Here is a 26,242-nt window from a genome sequence, read left to right on the forward strand (position 1 = left end):
TTTTTTGTCTGCTTGTGCGCCAACTCCAACATGCATCTAAATAATAAATATAAATATTTCACACATTAGAAAGTCCAACCTACGTTATTGCTGCTAGCAGACCTGGGTCGAATATCCAACCGCTCCTCAAGGTGGGAGAGACTTTCTCCTTCAAGTGTAGAAATTCGTCAGAAGTGGATGTTGGAGCCAGGTCTGTTAGGATGCTTAAACCACCAACATTTGACCTATAAAAACAACTAACTAGTAACACAAAGCCCCCTTTTCCAGTAACAATGTGGCAAACGTTTCATTTGTGCACGTCATAAACATCTGTGTGTTTTTAATGCAACAGCATGAGTGAGGTATGAGTCGTCTCAGTACTGCGTTTAGTGGCTGCTAAAGTGAATGCATAAATGTAACAGCGCCTTCCAGTGTCTCTCTCCCAACCAATGGGATGAAAATATTGCTTCTTTCCACTTCCACAGAGCTTCACCCGCTGACCTCCAAGCAACCCTCCCGTGAATGGTCCGACACCAAAATATATGACCTTTGTGCAAAAAAATCAGCCCTTTAAATCTTTCAGTTTTTTTTTTTTTTTTTTTTGCCTCGGTTTCAGAACTCTTCATCTTTTATTTGTGCGATAGAGTCCAAAGATGAGAGGGAACATGGAGGAGGAGGAGGAGGAGGAGATTTCCACGATGATGATAAAGGCTGTGGAGTGAGGGGTTCAGGGTCCGAAGCTGCTGGTTTCTACCTGGAAATCATGGAGCTGCACTGGGAGTGGTTAGAGGAGGTGGTAGCAGCGCTGAGCTGAGAAAACCCGCTGTGGCTCGATTCCAAGCTGGTCATCGAACCCCTAAATGGGAGAAAGAGAAAGCGATCGAATGAGTACAGGAAGCCAGCCTGAGCAACACCTTCATGAGTGTGCAACGCCAGAGGAAAACCCCAGCCTGCTAAGAACGGACTCAAAGCACCGTGTGTGCATGACTCATGCACGTGATGCAGAACCATGCGCCTGGATCAAATCCTGCAGGAGCCTCGCTCTAAAGCTCAAGCGACGCCACAGGCTGCAGCACCAAGCCGCCACCCATAAAAGCAGTTAGATCCCTATAATCAGCTACAGAAACTGAGATAACTTAAGTTTTCTAACCAGTATGAGGTAGAACAAAATAAAAAATAAATAAATAAATACTTGAGTGTCAACAGGTCATGGTGAGAAGTTACTCAAGTTAAAGTTTCCAAAATGAGAATTTTGGACGTCATGTTGAGACGCATCTGTGGTTCATTCAGACTGACAGAGAGCAAAACTAAGAGACTTGGGCTCACTATCTTTTAGGGATAACAGATATACAGTATAATAATAGATAAATGAAAACATAATAAAGCAAAAAAAATAAAAAAAACAATCTAGTAGGGAATATGATCTCCCTGAAATAAAGATAAAAAAAACTTAATTATCTACTGGCCAGTAAAAATAAAGCAGCTGTCTTTAAACATTTAAATTTATTCAAGTCTTTGGTTGAATCTTCAGACAGGCAACTGCAAAGTCGGCCTTCCATCACCTGAAGAGCATTTCTAGGATTAAAAGCCTAATGTCCGAGCAAGCTGAGGTTGCTGGGACATGGACAGAAACTCGTCCATGTTATATCTTTAGTCGCATTGATTATTGCAACAGGGTCAGAAAAATAGATCATATCACCCTGGTCTAAAGACTAACATTAGGTAGTTTTTAAATTACAGAATGGTGTAGCACCAAAATAGATTGAAGATCTGTTGTTGCATCAACCTTCCAGACCTCTCAGGTTTTCTGGTTCTAATCTGCTCTGCATCCCCACAACCAGAACCAAACATGGAGAAGCAGCAACCAGGTTTTATGCTCCACTAATCTGGACAAACTTTAAAAAAAAACTGCAAAAGTACAGAAACACTGAGCTCCTATAAATCAAGGCTGAAACCCAACTTGTTTAGATTTGCCTTTGATCAATAATAACTGGGACAAATAAAGCTCCAGTTATCCGTCTGCTTTTCAATGAGTCGTAGCTTTTCCTTTCTTTTTCACTGCAATGTTGTTCATTGTTAGTTTGCTATATTCTAATGATGTAAAGCACTGAACTGCTTTGTTGCTGAAAATGTGCTTTACAACTAAAATTGCCTCGACTCCCCTAAGTGATCACACCAGCAGAGTCCCAGAAACCAAACAGCCACAAACACACAACTTTGAATCCAGTGCAGCCACTCATAAATTTGCTCCACTTCAAATGTTTGCAGATGAGCACAAATACATTTTTTTCAAAGCTTAAAGTTGTGGTTAACATGTTAATCAATTTGAAAAAGATTAGCAAGACATCTTGCAGTTGGATGAAATCAGAATGAGTTACTGTTAGGACTTTAAATTTGTTTTTGATTCAGAAAATAAAAAATGAAATAATAAAAAAAAGGGAAATAGTGAGACTACAAGTGACTAAAGATGAAACAAACATGAAAGCCGGCAAATGTTTATGAGTGTGTGCATGTGCACGTGGATAAGAACCATCTGAGAAGGTGTGAGCAGAGCTGCGTCTGAAGAGCCAATCATGCAAGCGGAATAAGTAAAGCCAACGAGTGGATTAGACCCCAAACGGTGGTGCAAAGAGTTCTTCAGCATGAAAAAAAAAAGAAGCAAGATCCTGTTACCCAATGCTTGGTCAGCATTGCTAACAAGTAGAAGCAAAAACAAGGATTTTTTTTTTTGCTGCGTTAGAAGCGTAACTTCCTGTGAGGGGAGGGGCACTCGGTTTAGCAGCCAAAAGCAGCAAAAATGATCAGCTAAGCTAAAGGGAAAAAAAGGGCAAACACTGAGCCACTTACAAACTCTGCACATCACAGCAAGCCGTTCTTCATAGGAGGAAGACACAGCAGGAGGAGGAGGAGGAGGAAGGGGTTGTGAGCAATAGAACAGGAGTGGATTGGACAGAAAAAGATCAATTAAAAGGATAATTTAAAAAGGAGAGAAGCATTTTTCATTTTTAAATTCTGGGCTTCAAAAATAAAATTATGAGGCTGGACTGGTTACAGTGTCCTAGATATTACTGGAGGGTTGTGGAAATATACTAATAAAAGAGATAAATTAAATATGCTGTAATGAAACAAATGTCAACATAGTAACAAAGGAAAAGAAAAGAAAAGAAAAGAAAAAAATAAAGGGGAACAAAAAGAATTTAACAAAAGGATTTATGGAGTGGAGAGGATACAACTATGTCTTAAGATGGCATCACATAAACTGCAGAATTAAAGATTTCCCTATACCCGATCTTTCAGACATATTCATATCTATTGGATGTTTCATGTTACAAAATTCTATATATTTTATTTGAATTTTATGCATCAGACCAACACAAAGGTGTTTGTAAAGTTTTTAGAAGTACATTTCAGAAAACTAAGGTACATTTCATTTCAGCCTATTTGTCAACCAACGTTTCAAAATCTTTGCCCTCTCTTTTTAGCAAAACAGGTTCGCTTTGTCAGAATGCATGGTGATCATCTAAAGAGTCATTTCAAGTGTTGCCATAGATTCTTAGCTAGATTTACATGTCCATCTAACACACAAATATACTCATTAACCCCGACAAGCTAATGCTGTCTAAATGGCTTGTGACAAAAATAAAAATTGTACTTTAAGAGTGAATCATTTTTGCTTTCCTGCTTTGTGTTGGTCTATCACATAAGATTCTATTCAAACAATCTGAACTTTGTGGTTGTACGTTGTTTCAAAGTGAAAACAAATCCAAGCGGTGTGAATACTTCTGGAAGGCACTGCAGCCTATAGACAGAGTTTGTGTGTGAAAGCTGCTTTTGCCTTTTGCATAAACAACATGAGTTCAGTTACCAACCTGAAGTCCTCAGAGCCCAACACCTCAGTGTAGAACATGACTTTACACTTGTGTGAGGACACCTGCAAGGTGGCCAGCACATCGTCCACTCTGGGCAGATTGGTGGCCGAGCAGGCCGGCATGTTATGAAACTTCCACTGGAGGATGTAGAAACCTGGCCAGCGAGTGATATGGGAGCCCTGAGGAGAGGAAAGATCAACAGAACATTTGTGACAAGGAATCAAAAACCAGAAACAGGAAATTCTTCACAATGATAAATCCTCACCTGCACGCTCTCCCCCTCCTTGCAGGTCAGAGGAGACTCCACCATGCTGTAATCTTGCCCCAAAATCCAGGACTTGTCAATCAGCTGGACGTTGTTGACTCCCGGCGAGGTGATGCCGTGGGCCCCCAGGGGGTCTTTGCGTGGCGGCTGGGGGGCTCGCTTCGAGTGGTAGATGTTGAAAACGATGTCGCCTTTGCACACGTCGAAGTCCCAGGTGATCACTGAGGCGGCGTCGATGATCTCGATCACAAGCTGCCCGGAGAAAACGACAGAGAACGGTTCAAATGAACGGAAGGAGGAGGTAAAACAGCAGGTGAATGCATGTGTTTCAGGTTATAAAAGACTAAAAATGGATTTATTAAGATGATCTTATTGATGCAAAAGACAAGAAAAATGAATGGAATCACATTTAAAGTTCTCTTTGAATGTAGTTGGGCAGAATAAATAGTTCCGGAGAGAAGAGTGAAATTCGGAGGGGTAATTATAGATCTGTGCTGTTTTAAATATTGCAACAAGACAGGAACAGTATGTCACAGCAGATAGATTACATTTCGGAGACATGCTGTGTGTTTAACACCACTAGATGGCAGATGTTTCAAGTAAACCTCCAGGAAAGCGACCTGCAGGTCTCTGTTGTCCTGTCCTACATAGCATTGCAGCATGCAGGCCTTTTATCTTTGCTCCTCACCTCATGCGGGGCTCCCTTAAAGATGCTGGCACTCTGATAAATCGTCTCGGTCCAGAGACGCACATCCTCGTTCTCGAGCTCCTCAGGTGTGCGGTACATGGATTTAGGAACCAGGCCGCCCTCTGGTACCTCACACTGAAGAAAAACATACAAACAAGGTCACTGACAGAGTTCTCAATCTTGATCGTGAGATTTGGAAAGTTCATGAACATATTTTTCCTTTCACTTCAAAAATATATGCTACTTTATCATTTTTCTTTCACATAAATATAAAAAAAGGTTTGAGTTCGGAATAAGTTTTTTATTCAAATTATCTATAAGTTTTCAATCTCCACTAAACACTTACCATACACTCTCCTCCTAGAAAGTCGGGGATGATTTCCTTGTCTATGTAATCGACGAGCCCTCCAGGTCCCTGGTAGTCATTGCCTGCGTAAATCAGGAACTTCTTTCGGGTGTTTTCGTCAATGAATGGGCTCACCTACATGCAGAGATAAAAGCAAATATAAGTAATAAATAAACCAAATTAGTACAAAAAAAAAAAAACTGCTTGTAAGAAATGCTAAATCAGCCACAGAGACAATTTGGAGTCATACTGGGATTTCGGTTGCAGGTACAAAAACGGTAAAGCAAAAATAATGATTCCAGATCATTTCAGTTCTAAGGTAACCAGTTCTGCTCTCACCAGAGTCCAGAGGACTGGGAAGACTCTTGGCGCCCTCAAGATAAGCAGCCGTCCCAGAGTCTCTGGATAGTTTGCCTCCACAACTTCAATGATCCTCAGAAGCGCCTTGACTCCCGGTCGCCACAAGTGACGCATGTTCAACCCCTCCAGGTCGACCAGGCATGTCCAACAACTACAGAGCAGGAAGCAGGAGGATTAGTGTGGATAACTTCTCGCCACAAACACGCGCACGCACACACTCGCTCTGAAGTGGGCTGCAGCCTCCTCTCTGATCACTTAACACCTGTCAGTCTGAGGCATGGCTTAAGTGATGATGGTAAAGCTAGTTAACTGTGAATCCTGAGTGCGGTGAAAAGCATAGTTCACATGCCTTCTCGTGGCGCCACACCTCTTGTTGGAGAGGCACAATCTAAACATCTGACACTTTGCTATTTCCAGTTATGGAGAAGTCAGAGCTGTGATTCTCTGTAGCAACACCACAACTGCAGAGCTCGATCCTATCACTAGGTGCGCTGTAACCCATCGAGCTGCTGCTTTTTCCCCCCCAATAAATCCTGCTTCTGCTCAACAATGACCACTGTCCTGTAGTCCTAATGGGAAAATTCTGTCACAAAACTGTTAGGAAAGGCAACGTAATATCTCCTAAATCCTTAACAGCCTGGTTTTTACCTGATAGGACGACCAAACACCTTGGTGTTCTCCTCGCAGCGCCTCAGGCCCTCCTCGTTGATAGACAGCACCTGCAACGTCACATTGAAACAACAGCGCTCTCACTGAATGCCACACCGTACACAAGAACATAAACGACGTATTTATGTAGGTCATCAGTTGAATCCTCCCCCTTTAGGTGATTAACCTGTAATCTAACCGTGGTCTGACCTATAAACTTAATGACTTCTGTAGGGAACTGAACCGGAACTGTGGCTTTGGTTACGTACGTGTCTGAGCAGCGACTCCTCTCCCAGAGCGCGCACCAGGCCTTTGGTGTCCATGTGGCCCAGCCTCAGGATGTACAGAGGACGACCGTCTAATAAAGCAAAACAAACATTTACATGAACCATCGCCTGTGTTTACATTCTAAACAAAGTAAGTGGGAAAGGTCTGCCTTGCGCAGCACAATAAGTAAATGTGTGTTCTGAGAAATGGCGTATTGTTCTGTTCATATTAAAACCAATCTTCTCTGGCAGCGTGCGATCGCGTGCATCAGGTGAAAACTATTCCAGCCAACCGAATAGCTTGAATGGGTTAATTTACTTTTAAAAGTCAGAGGCTTTCAGCGGTAGGTTGTTCAAGATGACTGAACAAATACTATCATGATGAAAACATACTGCTGTAAAGAAGGGTTTGTTTGTATTAGAGCAGCCTGCTGCATGTGAAGGTTTGTACGCGAGTCGTGGAGACGTACCTCTGTCATGGTGGTGCCAGCCGCCGGTGTAGTAGTCCTGAAGAACCTGCGGAGGGCTCCACGTCTCCAGCAGGTAGTCCACCTGGTGCTGCTTCCTCCACGTCAGAGACTGGCACAGGATCTCCCGGGCCTTGTCCATGTTGAAGTCTCTGGCCCGCAGGAAGCGCAGGATGTGTTCGTCTTTAGGGATCTACAGGAAGCAAAAAACAACAAAAAAAAAAAAAGTGTTAAGTTCATGGTAAGTTATTAGACGTTGACTGACAGCTACACTCTTCTGCTTAATTACAGAAAATACCTTTCCCTTGTGGGTTTCCTGAAGCCATTTGCGAAGTCTTATGAGACAGCTCTCCTGCAGAGGCGTCAGGTCGCCAAGGTAACGTTTGATATAATCTGCATCCAGTTTATCTGCAACAAAATGCACCAAATTAACATGATTTGTCTAAACAGATCTACACGTTGCTGTACGGGAAAAACATTACCCACTCTTTAACAGACATGGCTGATAAATCTTCTTAAAACCATGTTTTTCATTCATGTTTGTAATGGCCTAAAATTCTTCTACCTCAAGTTACTTCAGTGCTGATCACTTAAATTGAGTTTCCTTTTTCTCTTTAAAAAAAATAAATAACAGCCGCTATTCCAAATCAGGCAGCAGCGAGTGTCCAGATGAATTTAATCGGAGGAAACACACCTTCAGGTGTACCAGCCAGGATCTCCACCAGGCTGTCGGCCTGAGGAGCTCCACTATCCTGCTTTGCCTCCTGTGAGGCGCCATCTTTGGCGTCAGCAGGCTGCGAGGCGGAGACAGCGGGCGCGCTGGGGTGCTGGAGTTCAGGCGGGCTGGCGGAGAGGCTGCTTGGCGCAGGGAGAGCAGGAGAAACGGAGGAACAGGTCCAGCGGGGAACGTGACTGACGCCCTCGCTCTCCAGCTCCCTTAGGTAGAACTCAATGATTTCCTTTCCCTGTCGGGAATGCAAGTAAATTATGGTGAAATCGTTGCTAATATATTCACACAAATCCATTAAAACCAAATAAAACTAAGAAGGTTTTTAACTATGTATTGCATTTGTAAACTGGAGTCACCTTGGTATTTGCAGTTCACACACTTTTCTCACAGTAAAATTCCAGCAATTTTCAGGCATTAAGGTAAGTTTTCACATGTTTTAGCACAACACTTTGGAGTTAAAACCAATACAAATGAACTAAAACAAAAAAAAAGACAGTTTGAACTCACAATGTTTAAAGTACCAAATATAAGACGACATTTATTTCAACAACAACCATAACGATCTGACTGTTTCTGCATTCACAGGTTTGAGAAAGGAAATGTAAAAATCTATGCCATGATGGGATGCACCCCACACACACACACACACACACACACACACACACACACACACACACACACACACACACACACACACACACACACCTTGTTGATACTACTGGCATACTGCTTCATGGCGATCTTTTCCACGGTGCTCTCGAAGCCAAAGAAGGACTTGATGTCCAAACTGGCCGTTTGTTCGAAACATGTCCAGCCCTCGTTCTCTGGGTGGACCTGCAACATCACACATGAAAACATTACTGTAACCTAAACTGTGTAACCACAGTAAAAAGAAGAAAAAAAGAGAGGCTATCGTTACCATAGTAACCACACAAGAGGATGACGCACAAAGGGAGCAAATTTCACACTGCGTAAACTGAGTGGGAGTATGTGTGTCAGTCTGTTTGGGTAAATTTAGACAGTATTTTACGCATGAGCTGTTTGGATTCAAGTGGGATGAAAACATAAATTTAGAGAAAAAAAAAAACCTGATTATGGAGAATGATGTAAAGGCTGTACCAGGCAAGGGGAAAAACTCTGACTCACTGTCAGGCAGTACCCACTTCCCTGCTAAATAATCTATAATCTGTCCATTACTAGTATATTAATTCAAATCGGGGTAAAAAAAAAACAAAAAAACTGAGGGTTACAGTAAAGCATTTAGGGCTGTTTTTAAAGGAATAAATATAAAACATCACTGTAGAGTTACTGCAGATATACAATATATTTTAGGAATCTGTAGAAACCATATGAAGGAAACAAAACAGGGAAGCAAAGGAGGCAGGAAAAAAAAAGTGTGGAAAACAAAGATGGAAAGTAGAAAGTAGGAAAAGAGGACAAATAAAAAGGGAACAAAGGATGACGCATTGAAACCATTAAGGAATAAAGTCTGGATGAAGAAAAACTTTTTGAATCATCTCATTTTCCTCCGGTTTTCCACACTTATCCAGAACTGGAAAATACAGAAATCAAACATACCATGCTTTTTTATTTTTTTTACACTGTATGTTCCCTGATCCTGGTGGCAAAACGGTGGCAGCTTCATAGCTGTGAGTACTAAAATGTTTCAGGTCCATTAGCTGCCTAACTGAGCTGCCCTTCCTGGTTACTGTTACCACAGAGTTGATGCAGCACACTGCAAGAACCTCTGTGAGGCTTTGGACCTAAAATTAGCCTTTTGCTTGGTTGGAAGCTAATATGATAAGCTTGACCTCATTAACTCATAACACATCCAGACAGATCTGGAGTTAGATCCAATGCACACTGAATGCAGGAGGGAGAGAGGAGGAAGAGATGCTGACGGCGGCATGTGGCAAGTTTAATTCAAGTTTGAATTATTCCCGCTTCTAAGACACAGCATGCACACAGAGTGGATTTCTGTACAGCAGCACGGCTTTAAGATACTGACTGAGTAGCAGCAGGTCTCGTGGACAACGACCCTGTTGGAAAACGTCTCATTGTGAGACTCGATGTGCAGAGTCCTCTCCTTTCTGTTCAGAGTGTTTTTCTGGATGAAGTACACGTAGTCTACACCGGCAATCTGCGAACCACAGAAACGACTCACGTTACTTCCAAAGCAACGGTGTGCCGTGACAAAAAGGTTGAAAACACGACAGAAGAGTAAAAGTATATTTTACCCTTTTAAGAAGCCGTGGCGCATCGACATCCAGGGCACAGCGCCGCTCAATCCTTTGGGTGGTGCCGTCCTCGCTCGTCTCCTCATTCACCACGTCACTGTTCACAAACATGGGGATGAGGTGACAGGTGGGGAAGCGGCGTTCATAGGCCTGTAGGCGGAAAGGGGGAAAAAGAAAAAAAACGGAGGATGAATAGTTTGGCACAGGATTTCTTTATGGTAATTTCAGGTTTCAGGTTTCTTTCCAGCAAACGCAGCAAAAACAAAGCATAACCAGTTCCAGCTAGTTGTCATCTTGTGTGTACGTTTGCTCTGCAACAAGTTGGAAATATTACAACGGCAAGATTTCCTTTAGAAAGAGCATTTTATTAGATGAACCTCTATTAGCTGGTTTAAAAGTAAAGAGCATTTAAGTGGCTCCAGCCAAAATTACTGAATCTACTGAAAACCATGCACGTAATCTTTAAAAACATACAAACACCAAGACTGGACTAAACTTAAGAGCAAAAGAAAATTGTGCTACAAAAACAAATGAATAAAGTTAAAAACAAAAGGGGTTAAACTTAATAGAAACAATTCAGTCTTTATTTGCCTGTGATTTGCATTTTAAATACATTTTAAACTCTAGTGCACACTACACTTGGATCCTTTTCTCCCCCAACAACTTGAGGAAAACACCCAAACTTTCATGGTTCATCGATAAACTACCTTGGATCTGGTCGTCATGGTTTCACACCAGGAATGTCTGAACAGCAAGCAGGTTTATGATTAGTCACATCATCCTCATAACCTCTGGTGGGGCTATCCAGAGCTGATCATAACACTTTTATTTATTTTTTTAAATGTGTTGCTGTTAAATTTCACCTCGACAACAAAAATGTGAATATAAATTGTGCTGATCCCTTGCACTCAAACCAGTCAGTACTTTTCACAATGTTTGCGAAGATTTTCATCAGAGACAACATGAGGAACAAAAGGGTATGTTGACAACTTTATCGTATTATTTGAGCTAAACAAAGAACAGCATTCTTCAACGAGCGGAGCAACCAAAAATATTACATTATGCCAGGCCATTCAGATGTAGGTTGAGAATGGTGAGCGGCAGATGGCTGCATTTTTTTGTTCCGTGTTGCTGCCAGGCCACTCGGCTGCCCACTGAATAAATGAATGCTGAGCTCTGTTTTTCAAGCTCCGATGCCCTGGAACACCGGGGCGTTCAGCTTTGTTCTGCCATCAACACAACAGCCTGGACTGTAAACATCTGCTTCACCCATCACAAACAAGCACACACCAATAACGCACTGACCACAAGGACATGCATTTACAAAAAACCCACAAAGGCTTTTTTTTTTCACTCTTCAGCAATAAAATGCAAAAAGCTTACTTGACAGCAGATAGGTAACTACCAACCACCAGCAAAACAGTGTTGGTTGCTCTGCTCTGCTTATGATAGATCTAAGAAAAGTGAAATAGAAGCAATGCAACAGAGGAAAATCAGCTTGTTACTGAAATCTTATTTTCAGTTTGATCGGCCCCAATCGGTCACTGGAAAGTCTAAAAACTTTTTTCCAAAATTAGTGAATGCACCATTGTTGGGTGGTAAAAAAGTCCCAGTGGCTTCAACATAGGCTGTTAACGAAAAGAGGAAATCACTTTCAGTATCGGTTAAATGTTTAAATGAAGCCAGAGAAAACAGACAATGAGAGACACCATTTAAAACAGAATCTATTTTCTGAGATGTTAAGACACGTCCGTTGTTCATTCAGGCTGTGACACAGTAATAGAGAGAGAGACTTTCCACAGGTAACAGGAATCTGAACAGAAAATACAGCTGTTCTGTTGAAACCTTTGGAAATGTTGGCAGCCGTAAGGATTTTTGATTCTCTCGTGAGTATCCAAAAAATCCTACTAAATGTAAAAGGTTAAAGATAGTTCAAAATGTTTAACTAGTTTGTCTTTGTTTTGAAATGATGTGAAAACCCCATTTCAAAGCAACTGCTCAGTTAAATGTTACAATTTTCTAATATTCAAATATGGTGTTGAAATATGACAATTCATTCCATTAAGGCTATAAAAAAATGTTCTCGTATAGGAAGTACAAATATATCACTGATAAACTTCATAGAAATAATCAAAATGGCCATTTTGTACTAAATATGTATTATAAACTTATATTCCACATCTTTGATAGTCACTGTAATCAAACTACTCTTTCATCGTGTTAGCATTAACACAAAAAGAGGAAAAAATCTGGTAAACCAAAATCTTTTATATGCGATAATAAAGGTATTTCAGTGCATAAAACAAAGTGTGAGAACAGGAATCTCCCGTCTCCACAGTGACGGGATTTGTTGGCCAAGTTATGAGTAACCTCGCTTGGAATTTGGTTGGAGAACGTGCGTGTGCTTTCCAGAGAAGGCTGAGGGGAAAAAACAAAACAATGCATCATATCTCGATTTCTTCCTGCAAAAACACAACCGTTTTCCCTCTGGACAATAAAGTAAATCGGTAAAGGCCATGAGTCTGGAAAAAATAACTTGCTCCGCTCAGGAAGGGAGATTCAGGAAATTCATGAGCTCCACAAACAAAGGGACAATGAAAATCGAGGCCGGACAGTGCCGCAAGGCGAATGCAAATGGGTCTAGAGTTCCACCTGGCAAAGAAATACAAAGGCTGGCAAAGAGCCCAGCACGTTCACCATCTTCAAACTATGTCAGTGGGGAAAAATAAGTCAAATATAGATGAAAGCACATTTAACACATTTTAAAAATGACTTCTGTTTTTAGTAATGGCTTGAAAATAATTTCGAAGGAAAAATTCCACTTTGGTGGACAAAAAAGTTTTATATCTTATCAAATATCTAAGGGCACTCTCCAAGGACAAAGACCAAACTTTGGTTTTTGAGTTGTGTGAATTGACAGCAACTTTCTACTTGTTAATACGAAACCAAAATTAATTAAGCGAATGCACTGCTAAACACACACAAAGAAAAACCAAACCGAACAGCTGGGATGCAATGTTTTCCTAATTTAACGCCCCTGCATAAACATACCAGAGTGCAAGCTGCAGCAAGCATTTACTGACTGCATTTAAAATGTTCCAGTGAAATGACTTCATTTAGCTGGAACATGAACTCTAGTTGTGCAGCTAATAGAAAACAAACAAGATCCAGGGCTAGCCCACGTTGCCAGTGCTCTGCGAGATCAATCCTGAAAATATACATTTAACACACTCCATTAAAAACACACCTGATGCTGACCCTACCACACATTGACTAAATACAATCACAATTACAGTATGACCACTCACAGCTTTACATCTACACCTCATTCAATAAAAGCTTCAGTTTATCAGGTATACACTTAACTGCAATAAAAGTCCAAAAAGTAGAAAGAAATCTACATGGATGTTAAGATTAGTGTTACTGATATTTTATTTTTCATAAAATCCARWCATCTATAGACAGAATAAYTACTGACMATCCTGTMSTSCAAWAMKGTATKTCACWGTKTTYYKMAAAAAAAAAAAAAAAAAAAAAAAAAAAARTGAAACAAACAATGTATTGAAGATCTGTTAACTACTGGTGGAAGAGCCTTGCATAAATCCAAAAATGTGTTTGTTAGTTATTTGTTGCAAAGAAACCGTATTTCTATGCAAAGTTGCTTGATTGTGAAAACATTAGACATTCTCACCATAACATTCAACAATGCTGGCGAACATTTTATTGATAAAGTGGCTGCAGTAAAAAATGTTAAATGTTCAGAAAAAGCAACAGTAATCTGGAGTCAAACAAAAGAAAATCTTAAAAAACAAAAAACACACACTGCGTTTTGAAAAAAGATCACTTGTTGATTCAACCTATTTTTTCTTGCCAACTAATAACTGAAAATGTAAAAAGACGTGACAGAGATTTGTCACCACAGGTCTCACACTTTTCTTGGAATCAGAGCTCTATATCTGAGGCTTATGAAAAGCGTTGTGTAACAAAAAGAGCCGCCACACATAGGTCAGTTTAAGCTATTATTAAGTCGTGTCAGCTGGTGGAGAAAATGGGAAACATTTAGGTAGTGGGGACTTTTAAGATGAAAATACAGGAAGAGAACAGCTTAGAGATTATCAGAAAAACAAACCAGCTAAGCAATACAGAAACACTGAAAGGGCAGCGGCAGAGTGTGGCTGGCTTCCCTTAAAGAAAATTCACAAGAAGAGGAAACAACAACTTCCCTCGAACAAACAAGTGGGTCATCTGAGTGAAGAATGCAGGCATCTGCCACCAAATGCTATTCCAATATAGTTAAATATCAAACACTGTTAAACTAATACAAACAAAAAATACTTTTATAGAGTTCATATAAATGTCTTATCTCAAAACTCTACACTTTTCCAGACTAGGCTTTTTAGAATTTTGGATTTCAGAAAATCTTCCCTCTCCTTCCAAAAATTTAAAAGCAATTATCATTGTTTTGGCATCTCACATGAACACCGATCAGAACATTGGGTCCACTTTAAAACAGATGTTAATCAAGAGGCCTGAAGGATTTGATCTGGCAAACCACATCTACAAGTACAGTCATTCAAAAAGCTTTTTTTCAGAAATTCAAATATTGATGCACTAAATAATGTAAAATAAAAATACCGAATATGTCTGAACCCAATCCATTTTCTATACCACATTTTCATTTTTCTATATTTATCCATACTATGAAAACAATCAAACTCTATTCATTTCCAGGTTAGGACTTCACAGGAACGCTACGGTTACCCATCAATAACTAAATTAAAGCCACATTTTTGGCTTTAGTGATGCTGCTCTTTGAGGCCCACATATTAAGGGCTCAATAGAAATTATGTAATATTACCACCATTGACGCAAGATACAAACAACAAGTCTCTTTCACTGTGGGTCACTGACAGAAACATGACGTCAATTAGCCTGTTTTTGGTGACTAAAATCATTACGGTCTACCAACCAGCACCTCAGGCAGCTCTGGACCCTGACCCATCGTTATGCACGTTGACACATTAGACAACCCTAATTTTGTTTTGAAGGCATCTGTTATATGAAGCATAAGCTAATGACTTGTCTGGCCCTTGATATTAATAAATTTGCATCTGGACAAGTGGCAACACTTATGAAGGACACAAATGTGCATAAAACAAAACCTTTGTTGATTTAACATAATGTAACGATGACTGGACACAGAATATAACATACACGGGCCAGAAAATAATTAGAAGAGGACAAAAATTACAAAGAAGGTTGTTTGAATGTCTGCAGAAGTGCTACAGCAAACATCAGGGTTGAATTACAGGGAAACAACTTCTTGGAACTGAAACAAACGAACCTTGCATACTTGGAAGAAGTTCTTCCTTCTTTCAATTAGCAGGAATTAGTTTACTGGTTTTATACCGTAAGAGTGGAGGAAAACACCTCCCTGATATTACTTTTCCTAACAGCATGACTAACCAACACATTAGACATGCTGACACTAATATTAACAGTATATATATTTTTTTTAATTTTTAACTATATACAGTGAAGCTTAATGCAGAATAAGTAAGGAGCCTGAATTTTTAAGTCCTACATCTGTCAGCCTTAACATTTAAATATGCTGTAAATGGAGAAAGATCAGATGTCACAGCCTTAAAAGCACATCGGTCATTTCCTAAATAGTCCGAGTAATACTAGGTATTTACATACCAGACAAAGAACAATATATTAAAACTAATATTTACATTAAAATATGTTAATATCAAATGTCAATGTTTATTCATAAGACTGCCAAACATTTACCAGGAACATAATTCTCTATAACTTCTATCTACTCAGAAACCACAGACGTCTGGTGAGTTAGGCTTTTCAACAATGCTAGTTTCACTTGTCTCACATTACCATTTGCATGAAAATCAACAAAGCAAGAGTATGCCAAGCTAGTCATGTCATACAAAGTAAATAGAAAAAAGCCTCACAGGGGAACAAAGAGAAAAGCTCTAATGTCCCAGATCTCAATCCCTGATCAACCAGTTAAACAACCATAGACCACTAAAACCACTGTGGACTTTTGTTTAGTCTATCCATCCATCCATCCATTTTCTTTACACCCTTGTCCCTTAGTGGGGTCGGGAGAGGTGCTGGTGCCTATCTCCAGCTAACGTTCCGGGCGAGAGGCGGGATACACCCTGGACAGGTCGCCAGTCTGTCGCAGGGCAACACAGAGACACACAACCATGCACACACACACTCACACCTAGGGACAATTTGGAGAGGCCAATTAACCTGACAGTCATGTTTTTGGACTGTGGGAGGAAGCCGGAGTACCCGGAGAAAACCCACGCATGCACAGGGAGAACATGCAAGCTCCATGCAGAAAGACCGGGGCCGGGAATCGAACCCAGAACCTTCTTGCTGCAAGGCAACAGCTCTACCAACTGCGCCACTGTGCAGCCTTGTTTAGTCTATGTTGACAAAACGCCAATCCTCTCCATTAAAATATTGTTTTATAAGACTATACATACATTAAAACTTTTAATTCAAAAATAGTATACCAAATTATAGAATGGTAAATAATCAAAAGAACATTTTTTTTCGGTCAAAATCAAAACCTCTCTCAGTCGAGGCGTGGACTTGATCAGAAGTAGGAGAGAGAACAAAATCCTGACTTTAGGAATAAAACAAAAGCGCTTTTGGTTTCTGCATACCGCACTACCCACTGCTCCTTTTTCGGTGATCTCGGTGGGATTCGTAATTGTACAACTGCCTAGAACCACCAACTTGGATAAAGGCAGGAACACTATGCCAAGCAGGCAGAACATCTATGTGGGTACGTCAAGTGCCAGCCCAAATAAGCGTCAATACTTATAGATGTGTAGCCATAAACTATAAGGGCCATCTGTCAGACATCAGTATGTGTGTACCATGTAATCTTTAAATCTGTGAGTTCTAAAGCTGACCTAAATCAGCTTCATAAACTTCATTTTGGAGGGGTTTTTTTTGTCTGAAAATTCATCTGGTTTCTGTGAATATTGCTAGATAGAAGGAAATCTATGGGATGTGTCGTTTTGGCTTTCAACTGAACGCCAAACCCAGTTCTTTCAAGTGATAAACCAGCCCCCGAATACAAGGGAAAAAAATAAATAGATGGCAGCAATCAAAGAATCCATCTCCATTTTCTCCGAGTGACATTCAGCTGCTGCATAACACTGAGTCACTATCCACCGACACAGTATGGAGGGACTGCAGTGTGAAACCACACTAAAGGGTCAGTTGTGTAAGAATATGTGCGCACACACTCCGTTCTCTAGCAGAGAGAAGCAGACGTGGGGGGAGGGGGGAAGCACTGAGGCAGCATCTCGACCTTGCAGCAGCAAAGAGGGTGAATGAGTGTCTCGGTGAATGAGTTTATCTGAAATTTTCCATTGGCTCCTGTAGTCACATGGTTGCTGGAGGAGCTTGCTGTGTGATAAGCTTCACGCTCCCCTCCAGCACGCCATAACTGCTGACTGTTTTTGGCAATCATCATCCGACAAGGTAAATGAATTAGACACTGCAGGAAAGGCTCCGGCGCTCTAATACAGGGGAACGGATGAATTATCTAAATTAAAAACAGTCATGCAAAAATGATGGGAAAGACAGGACATAAAGGCACATTTAAATAAGGAATCATTCACTAAAGCAGACTCAGATAACGTTCTGTCTCTCAGAGGCTCTTTCTGATTACTTGCATGTTTCACTCCATTAGATTATTCGGTTCTCAATTGTTGCGTTACCGTGACATTTTCAAAAAAATGACACCGTTTCACAGTTGAAATAAGTAAAATGTGAAGGAGAGCAAACGATTGTGTAAGTAGAAACTTCGGGATCAGAGTCCGATACGCGTTGAGAATCGTAGACCTCAGACGAGGATTAAAACAATAGAATAAAGCCCGGGATGCCACAGCGAATTGGGCTGGAAAAGCTTTAAGCGGACCTGGCCGTATGTGGGTCAGGACATGGTGGGACACGATGTCATCTTGGCAGTGCCACTTCGCACAGAGCCAGGCCAGACAAAAAAAAAAAAAAAAGAAGAGGGACATCAGAATGAGCCCAGAATTAAAACTCTGTGGCAAACACAACACAAGGTCTCCTGAGTTCACACTTCTAAAAATCGAGCTACAGATGGAGTATGTAATAAATTGTTAGAGAAGGAAGAGGATGTTTCCCATTTAGAAGACCTAACAGATCAAACTCGACCAAATCGACTCCTCTGATCTCGTCACACAGAGTGAAACAAAAAGCGAGCTCTCTAATCAGCAATACGAGCGTTAGTTTCATCATTTAACTAAGCAAAGCAGATAACGACATGCGTCTGCAGCACATGTGGATAACATGACGGAAATGTTTCTATTTCCTCCTGGCACAAAGGAGGTTAAAGAATATAGCATTTACTTTATAAAGGAGAGGCTCAAATATGCTGGTGCAATAAGGCCAAAAATAAACCCCACCGAGTAACACAAACATATTCAACCACACAGGGACTCATTAACACATCTTTGGTAACAGTCAATTTATACAGCAAGCAACAGGTCCAAGTCTGCAACATTCACCTCAATTCAAATTCTTTATTCTGGTTATTTAAGAGTCTTGCACAAAAAAGAAGAATAATGTTCAGCCACATGAGTTATGAAAAAACTTAATCTGCCATCTTGTCATTTGTTCATCGCTTCAGGAATCAATGATACTTTAAAGATTATATTATGAAGACAATCCAAGCTAAAATGTTTTGTTTGCTCCAACATATTAGGACAGATTAGCCACCAGGAAGGAAACGTTTTCTCTTGCTGAATCTGCATAAAGCCCAGCAGACAGTACACCCACTTCGCACATCCTGTTCCCTTCCATCCAGCTGAACGTGTGCAGATCGAAGGCAGGGCCAGAATACTTTGTCCCTTGCGGATTTGTTAGAAATGTTTTATCAGGAGCAGGTTAGCCCAACACTGGGCTGCAGCATGAATATAAAATAGCTTTAGGAGACAAGTCACAGCTGGTCACTGTGCTTCAAATACAACAGTTTGAAGTGAGTGGACGGACATGTCTTCAGTTTATAGTTTCCTCTCTCCTCTTGTGGTTATTTAAGCCCTTGGTGTGTTGACGTGCCCTAAAAGCTAATGTCCCTGCAGGCCAACGTCAACAACAGGGGTGTTGTGTCAAGCCTTTGACATTCCACTGCGACTCCCCGAGGACTGCCTGGCTGTTCTGACACTGGACTGCAGAGATAATGGCCGCAACAGGATTGACTACATTTCCTGTTATTGAGATGCAGCAACAAGAAAAAGAGGGTCTGCTGTAGCTTAGATTACAAAAGACATTGCTAATGTACTTCTATTTCAATTTAAGAACAAAACATAAATCTTGTCAAGAAAAAAAAAACACAGCCCATAACAGTCTAGATTGTTGCTTGTTAGTTATTTCGGTACCCGAGAGAAACATGATCAGCTGTGACAGGTGTTGGTTCGACTGGATTGTAGATTTAACTAAAATGTGGCTGACTGTGCTGATTAAATGGGGATATATTTATATTACCACCTGCAAAAGTTGACTTCTCAAATAACAAGAAGTTTTTCTAACTGGTTAAAGACTACTGAACAATTTGACTAGCAGCCATCATATTTTCAGTGAATCGGTACTTACAAACTAATAAAGGTTATACGATAACTCTTGATTTAAAAAAAAAAAAAAACAGCTGTAAAATTCAATGGAATACTCAAAATTTACAATTAACCCTACTTTTTTGCATCAGACAGTTTAGTAGTATATTTTGGTACGCTTAAAGCACAGATAATCATCCTGTTTCAGTGTTGCATTGTATTTTTTTTTTCTTGAGCTGGAATGTCTAACTTGTTGCAACAAAGAAATTAAGCTCATAAAACTATCCGAACTGACGTTCTTGTGCCAAGAACGCCGTGAGCGCTAAGTGTACCAAGAATACCAGGCTCCAAGAGGGAACATTGTAAAGCAGCAAAACAAAAACATCTGAAGGGCATCTGGGATCCAAGTCTCGCTTATGCAAGAGGTCACTAGAGCTTACGGCAGTGGTGGCCAGAGGTTGAAAAACTTCGATAGCACCCGTCATTGAGCAAAGTGCCTCCTCAGGGTCGAGTGACAAGACTGCTGCATTTCAACTAAACAAAGACAGTGAGTGCTTAGATGTACTAGGCATGTAGAAGTTTGTTTTTTAGTCTCAAATGGGTAAAATAAGTGACATAAATTTTAACGAGGTTGTGCAAAGCTGAGTCAGGTCTTATTTGGAACAACCCAACACAATATGAGTAAACTCCCTGATAGCAGAGAAAATGAAAAGCTATGTTGACATGAAGAAACAGCTCTTTGCTGCATCACAGCGTCATGTGACGGTTTCCTACAAGCCAGGATGCTTGGCCAGGCTACAATAGTGCAATAGTGATAGAGCAGCTAGAGGAAATAAGACGTCACTTCACAGGCTATACGACGAAGAAAAAAAAAAAAAAAAAAGAAAGAATAGTTGTGACGCACCACTAAGTCTGCTCTGCAGCATCTGCAAAAAAAAAAAGTCACTGCAGAGAAAAGTCACAAGAACCTTTATTTCGTTAACTTGAGCTTCAGATTACTTTGAACACGTACTCGCACTAAAATAAGCAACACAGTAAGTCGATGATGTGTTTTTATTATGTCAAAGAAGACAAATACCCACCATGCTTTTCTGTCCTAGTTTAAAAACATGCATAGTTCTCCAGATGTGACCCATATATGAAAGCCTAAAGATGAGCCATTTCCACCCTTAGAAAAAAACAAAACATGCAACTCTATGTCTCTGTCATTACAGGTTCCTGCTCTTTGAAAGCTCACATGGTCCTATACCTGCATTTTATTTTTAGCCATCTGTTTGCCCGCTGCTCAATCCCGCCTGTGCTAAGGAGATTTACTCTTTCTGTATGCTCCCTCTTGCAGGCATCGAATCTGCTTTCCATTTATCAAAAACACAGCTGGTCTGAAACTATGCATAGTTTGTTTTATTTGTTTTAGTACGCATGCGTACTAAAACAAAGGATGATGGCATTGTGAAAGGAAGTGAAGCTATACAATATGTGATCAGACATTTCTTGGATGCGCTTAGTATCACTTTTAATTTTCAAAGCATAATTATATATAACAGCTGCCTTATTAGATGTTTTGATTAACTGCTGGTTGCGTAATCAGGTCATGAATCTGCAAGAAGCCAATACAACATGATGGAGGAATTACAAAAATGGATGAGTAAATAAAGTCATTCAGTCTGGTTTGATTACTTTGTAAAGGGATTTTTTTTCCTGCTAGTTTTGCTTTGTTTTTCTTGACGAGACAATGATCACATTTTTTGTGGTAGATATTTACCTCCAGTTTGATTTAGCACTAATGCACCCATTCAAAATATGAACAATTCCAACTTTTCTAGGATTGTACGAGACTAAAAATCAAAACACAAATGACCTGCAGGCACTTTGATGGAGGTGTGTTAGCTATTGGTGCATCGTCTGTTTTTACCGATTCCGTTTGTATTTTGTTGACCTTTATGTTTAAATGCTACCATTATCTCCAGCGGATGCAAAAGAAAGGCTGCAGCGTGTAGCAACAGGCATTCACCAGATACATCCAGCTGGTCAGTCAGCTGTGAAAAGCCATGCTGGCTACTGAATCTTTAATGCCTCAAATGCACGTCAACAACTACATATGTAGCAGGTTTCTGTTTGACATAAAAAGCACAGTCAAGATGCATATCTTAACATACAGCCTGAAAACGTGACACACAATGGAACTGAGAAACCACTGATTTAGAAAATGTAGCTTCAAGTTGATCTCCATGTTTGATCACTGTAATATCTTAAAATTCAGCAATTTAAGTACAAGATCCAAGGACTAGCTTCGGAGGACGACCTGTGAAACGCCCACCCATCGATGTTACATAACTGCTGATTTAATGTATTCAAAACTCATGCAAATAGGAAAATTGCTAGCGCCCACAGGTGAGAAAGACTTACCGCCATCACCAGCTCAAAGGGATGCTTATACACCCGCACAGGTGACTGATACTTCTGCACCATGATGGGAATTACAGTAACACCAACAACCTGCACAGAGAGCAGAAACCAGCAGTTAGCAAAGACAAAACATTTATAAAAGCCATTTGATATTTAAAAGGAGTGGGGTTATTTCTGATGGTCAAAACGGGTCAAATAAATCTACATGCAGCACTATAAAAAAAATAAATTAAAAAAACATACTAGTGCACACTTAGCTAAAAGAGGGGTGTGTTTTTGGATTGTGTGGTTCAGAGTTCTTGAATGCAAAATGCTAATAAAATTGAAGTTAACGGAGCTGCAGAAGGCAATTCTCCCGAGCCGAGACCAAGGATCCGGGTGATCAGTTGCTGCAGCACATCCCTCTCATTCACTAGAAATCTGTGTCACTGCGAGCTACTGGGGATACAGCTAGGCTACTCTCATCTGCACCCTCTGTCAAAAAGCTCCTTTCTCAGCAACGCATGACTGGAGCTCACGAAATCATTTAAAAAGCAGGTGCTGCTTGTTCTTTGAAACATAAGCAACACAAGCCACATGCTGGAGCTGGACTCTGTTCAATAACCCCAGACAAGAGGCTAAAAAAAAAAAGGAAAACCGCTGTAACAGAATGTTCTAGATGCTGGAGGATAAGAAGCTTAATGCCGAGAGTGATTATTATTATTTTTTTAATGAAGCAAAGACAATGTGATGTGAAAGGATTTATTTCCTTCTCTCAGCCTGTGCTACGTGTGGCTGGAGCATCATGTGCTGGGGTTTTTGCTCAACAAGCCGGTGCTTGTTTTTAACTGCAAGTATAGTGTGGGTGCATGTCTGTAGGAAGGAGTGTGAGGTAACCTCCATTAGCACAGCTGCTCCGAGGTGCAAAACACAACAACAATACAATCTTATCTTGTTTTCTTCCCTACATGTTTTTCTGTTTGTTTTTTTGTGTCAATTCAAACTCGGGTAAATTTAACTCTTGGTTTAGCATTTTGTTATGCTTTGCTCCTCTGGGTCAGCGTGGATGAGGACAGCCAGACTAAAACCAAGCTAAGGCTAAATACCATCAGACCTCCTCAGTACCACTTTAAACAACTGATTGCTACTGCCACTTATAGTTACCGTCATGATTCAGGATCTGTCAGCAACTTTGAAAACATCAATACAAGATCTCAGTATGACTTCATAAGTAAACACCTCACTAAGCACATTTTAATACTCAGTTGTTTACATATCATTTTTATGTCTACTGCCACACTCCTACTTTTGCATGGACATTTTAAATACACTCACAATCCAAATAAACCGAGCAGGAACCTGCACCATATAATAAAGGTAATGTTATCTAAATATTTTCATAGCCTTCTATTAAGACTGCTGCAGTGTGTAATTTTTATACACATTTTATGTTATTTTTTTACATATTTGTTGACACCGTCACTATGTCGTGACAGTATGGTATGAGACAGATAATCTGTGTGGGGAAAAAAAAAACCAAGCTCCTCTGCTTTCAAGTGCTAACGAGAAACAACCTATCAGTGCATGAGATCGTCAACCACAATCTCCACCATTTGCCCATTTGGCAGCGAGTACATGAGGTTGAGTGACAGCGTTAAGACCTTCCTTTTGGCTCAGGTTGGTTATTTTTGGTCACCGTAAAATAACAGCTCAGGGAGGAGGTGTTGGAGTTCCATTTTTTCACAGATCATATGTCTCATGACGAACTGTCATGACATGGTGACGGTTTTAACAAATATGTGAAAAAAAACAACAAAGAACATACACTTTAGTAAAGTTACATACTGCAGCTTTAAGGCCATGTCGTGCACACTGGGTAGCTGGAGTTATATGCTTGCCACGTCAAATTGCAAAGCTTGACCAAAGAGTAAACGCTAACATGACTTTTGTTGATTTAGAAACAGGACAAAGACAATCAAGTGTCAGTGCAAACATTCTTAGGAAATGTTTTCCTTACTTGTCGTAGAGGTCAAACAAAACTACGAGCCATTACGAGAGAAAGGACCAATACTATAAAGAAATAGTCAATTGAAGTTGCTATAATTTTGTAGATGCTGGTCATTTCGGCTCTTCACCATTTCACAATTTTGTGATTTTATTCAGTCTGCCCCAAACGGATATCAAAACCCAAATAAATAGAAATGGGTGCAACAAAAAAAAAAAGCCCTGGGGAAACCAAAAGACACTAAAGTGAAATGTGAGAATTGGGCATTTTTATTGACTCAATTATCTCAACAATAAAAAGGAAAAATAAATTACTCAATGGTTTGTGTTCACGTTTTGTTTACAAGTATGACATTTAATTTGGATGGGACAAAATGTTGAAGAGCAGCTCCCAAAGGGGGAAGGGGGGGGGGGGGCAAACTAGCAAAGGTCGAGAGACAAATGTGCAAACTAAACAATTTAGAAGGCAGGAGCCCGAATTAAAAAGGATGGATATATATTTTCTCCTCATTTAGAAAACACAGCAGATCAGCAGGTAAAAAAAAAAGAAGAAGCAGGTTTTAGGACAGATCTTTCCTCATAAGCGATCAGTTTGGTACCTGGAGATCCATCCTGATACGTTTTCAGATAATGTTTTGATCTGGTTTTACTTCGTGTAGCAGAAACCGGCTGTTGTGTTCGAACAGGTTTAACCGAACTGAGGACTAAACCTGTTCAGTACATTTTAAAAAGGCTATAAATAAAAACTGAAATTAGAGCAATATTTACACCTAAATTAGAATTGACGCAGCTAAATGTGTGCCACAATGTTGATCAATGCAGTGGTACATTATTGTTAAAATGTTCCACTCTGTCACTGATGGGATTTTAAAAGGGAAATTTTGTTTTTCACCCAACCCTTCATTTTCTTCGTCCATTAATAATATCGAGATTTGACCATATCTACTAAGTATTGTGACGTTTCAAAATCATGTAAGAGGTAGACTACCTGAAAATAGCAGATGGCATCATACCTATAATTATCACAGTAAATAGGTCAAAACCGGCTCGCATTAGCTAACATAAAACAGTTCAAACTGATTGAGACTAGCCCGTAAGCTAACACTAACTTCACAAACAGACATTAGATTCGCACAGTTTTCACAGAATGTACGTACCGGTGATTCTGGGAGACGAGTAAATGTTTACTTTTTTTCAGTCGTGATCTCTTCTGGAAGGGGAACCAGTGTGAATTCTTGCCATTCCGCTCCCCTCGGCTCTTCGCTTCACCCCCGGCTCCGCGGCTAACGACGGTTAGCTTCGTAACGCTAGCTGGCCATGTAGCAGGAGCAAATAGCCAAGAAAGCTAACCGTGAACAAAGTTACTTTTACAGACAAACAGTCTAGAACACTGAATTCTTGGGGAAAATAAACGTCCCACCCAGCCCACCGCAGCTGAGTGGAGCCCAAGCGGATGGAGAAGTGTGGGCATAGGAGGACAGCAGTGGTATTTCTCTCTCGGTGGCTCCTCCCTGTTTCTCTGAGCTCGGTGTTTTTCCACCTCCCACTTCTGCGTTCATAAAAAATCTCAGCTCATGTAAAGGACAGACAGCAGAGGACACGTTATCGTACCAGAATTAAACTGGGCCCTAAGCTCCAAAAGTCACAGAACATACCGTGTGAATATTACAACTGGTTAAAAAAAAAAAAAAGATTATTTTCAGTTTCATTATGCAACCAGCTCAGATTCAGATTAATATCATATGTTCCCCGTGCAAAATAACACTGCCTAATTCTCCAGCCTGCATGTGACTCAAATGTCACAAGACATAATGAATATGTTTTTAAAAATTACAAAATATATGTCTGCTGGACCCATAACCAGCTGGGATTTACAGAAAACTGGTTTTAAAACACAGATGCAACTACTGCATCTGTGTAGTTGCATCTACACAGAATCTGAAATCTGAAAAATGATGAATTATTTTTCAGATTCATCATATAAAGCTTATTTTAAGAGTGTGTGTCTGTTAATTTTAATGTTATTGCAATTATTACTATGAAATTAAGATTAAATGTTCCATTGACATATATGATTGTTTGGGTAATGAACTCAATTCAATATGTTTGAAATCAATATGTTCAATTCGCATTCATGACATGAACGTTCGGGGATATTTCAATTAACTGAGACGCATCTGTAATGGCACAAAAGTCTCAGCTGTACTTTGAATGCATCAGCATGAGTAAAGGGACACTTGGCTACTAAATGCCTTAAGCAGCTGTGTGCTTTCAACGTGAGTTAAAGCAGCTGAGCTCACATGTCTCAGATGAAAAAACAAAACAAAACATGAGAGCTGCACATTCAAGAGAGGAAAAAGAGACTGAATGAAGTG

At 40.2% G+C, this 26,242-nt stretch overlaps 1 protein-coding gene across 3 annotated transcripts; it reads right to left on the minus strand.

Moving 5' to 3' along the window:
• On the minus strand, positions 1-25,371 carry LOC103463598 (SEC14-like protein 1). Of its 3 annotated transcripts, XM_008407054.2 has the most exons (18): positions 25,025-25,371; positions 23,028-23,053; positions 21,885-21,974; positions 9,856-10,005; positions 9,627-9,758; positions 8,324-8,452; positions 7,583-7,853; positions 7,187-7,296; positions 6,892-7,081; positions 6,425-6,513; positions 6,156-6,226; positions 5,487-5,658; positions 5,148-5,282; positions 4,802-4,936; positions 4,114-4,365; positions 3,849-4,027; positions 2,827-2,853; positions 1-835 (listed from the first exon to the last, which is right to left on the minus strand). In XM_008407054.2, the coding sequence occupies exons 2-18, from the start codon at positions 23,031-23,033 to the stop codon at positions 730-732; spliced, it is 2,244 nt and encodes a 747-aa protein (XP_008405276.1). In that variant the 5' UTR covers positions 23,034-23,053; positions 25,025-25,371; the 3' UTR covers positions 1-729. The 3 variants fall into 3 exon arrangements, with proteins under 3 accessions (XP_008405276.1, XP_008405295.1, XP_008405286.1); XM_008407073.2 differs by lacking the exon at positions 23,028-23,053; XM_008407064.2 differs by lacking the exon at positions 2,827-2,853 and having other exon boundaries at positions 25,025-25,370.
• Between the last annotated feature and the right edge of the window lie 871 nt (positions 25,372-26,242).

The sequence above is a fragment of the Poecilia reticulata genome, linkage group LG1, assembly GCF_000633615.1.
Source record: "Poecilia reticulata strain Guanapo linkage group LG1, Guppy_female_1.0+MT, whole genome shotgun sequence".
Lineage (NCBI taxonomy): Eukaryota > Metazoa > Chordata > Actinopteri > Cyprinodontiformes > Poeciliidae > Poecilia > Poecilia reticulata.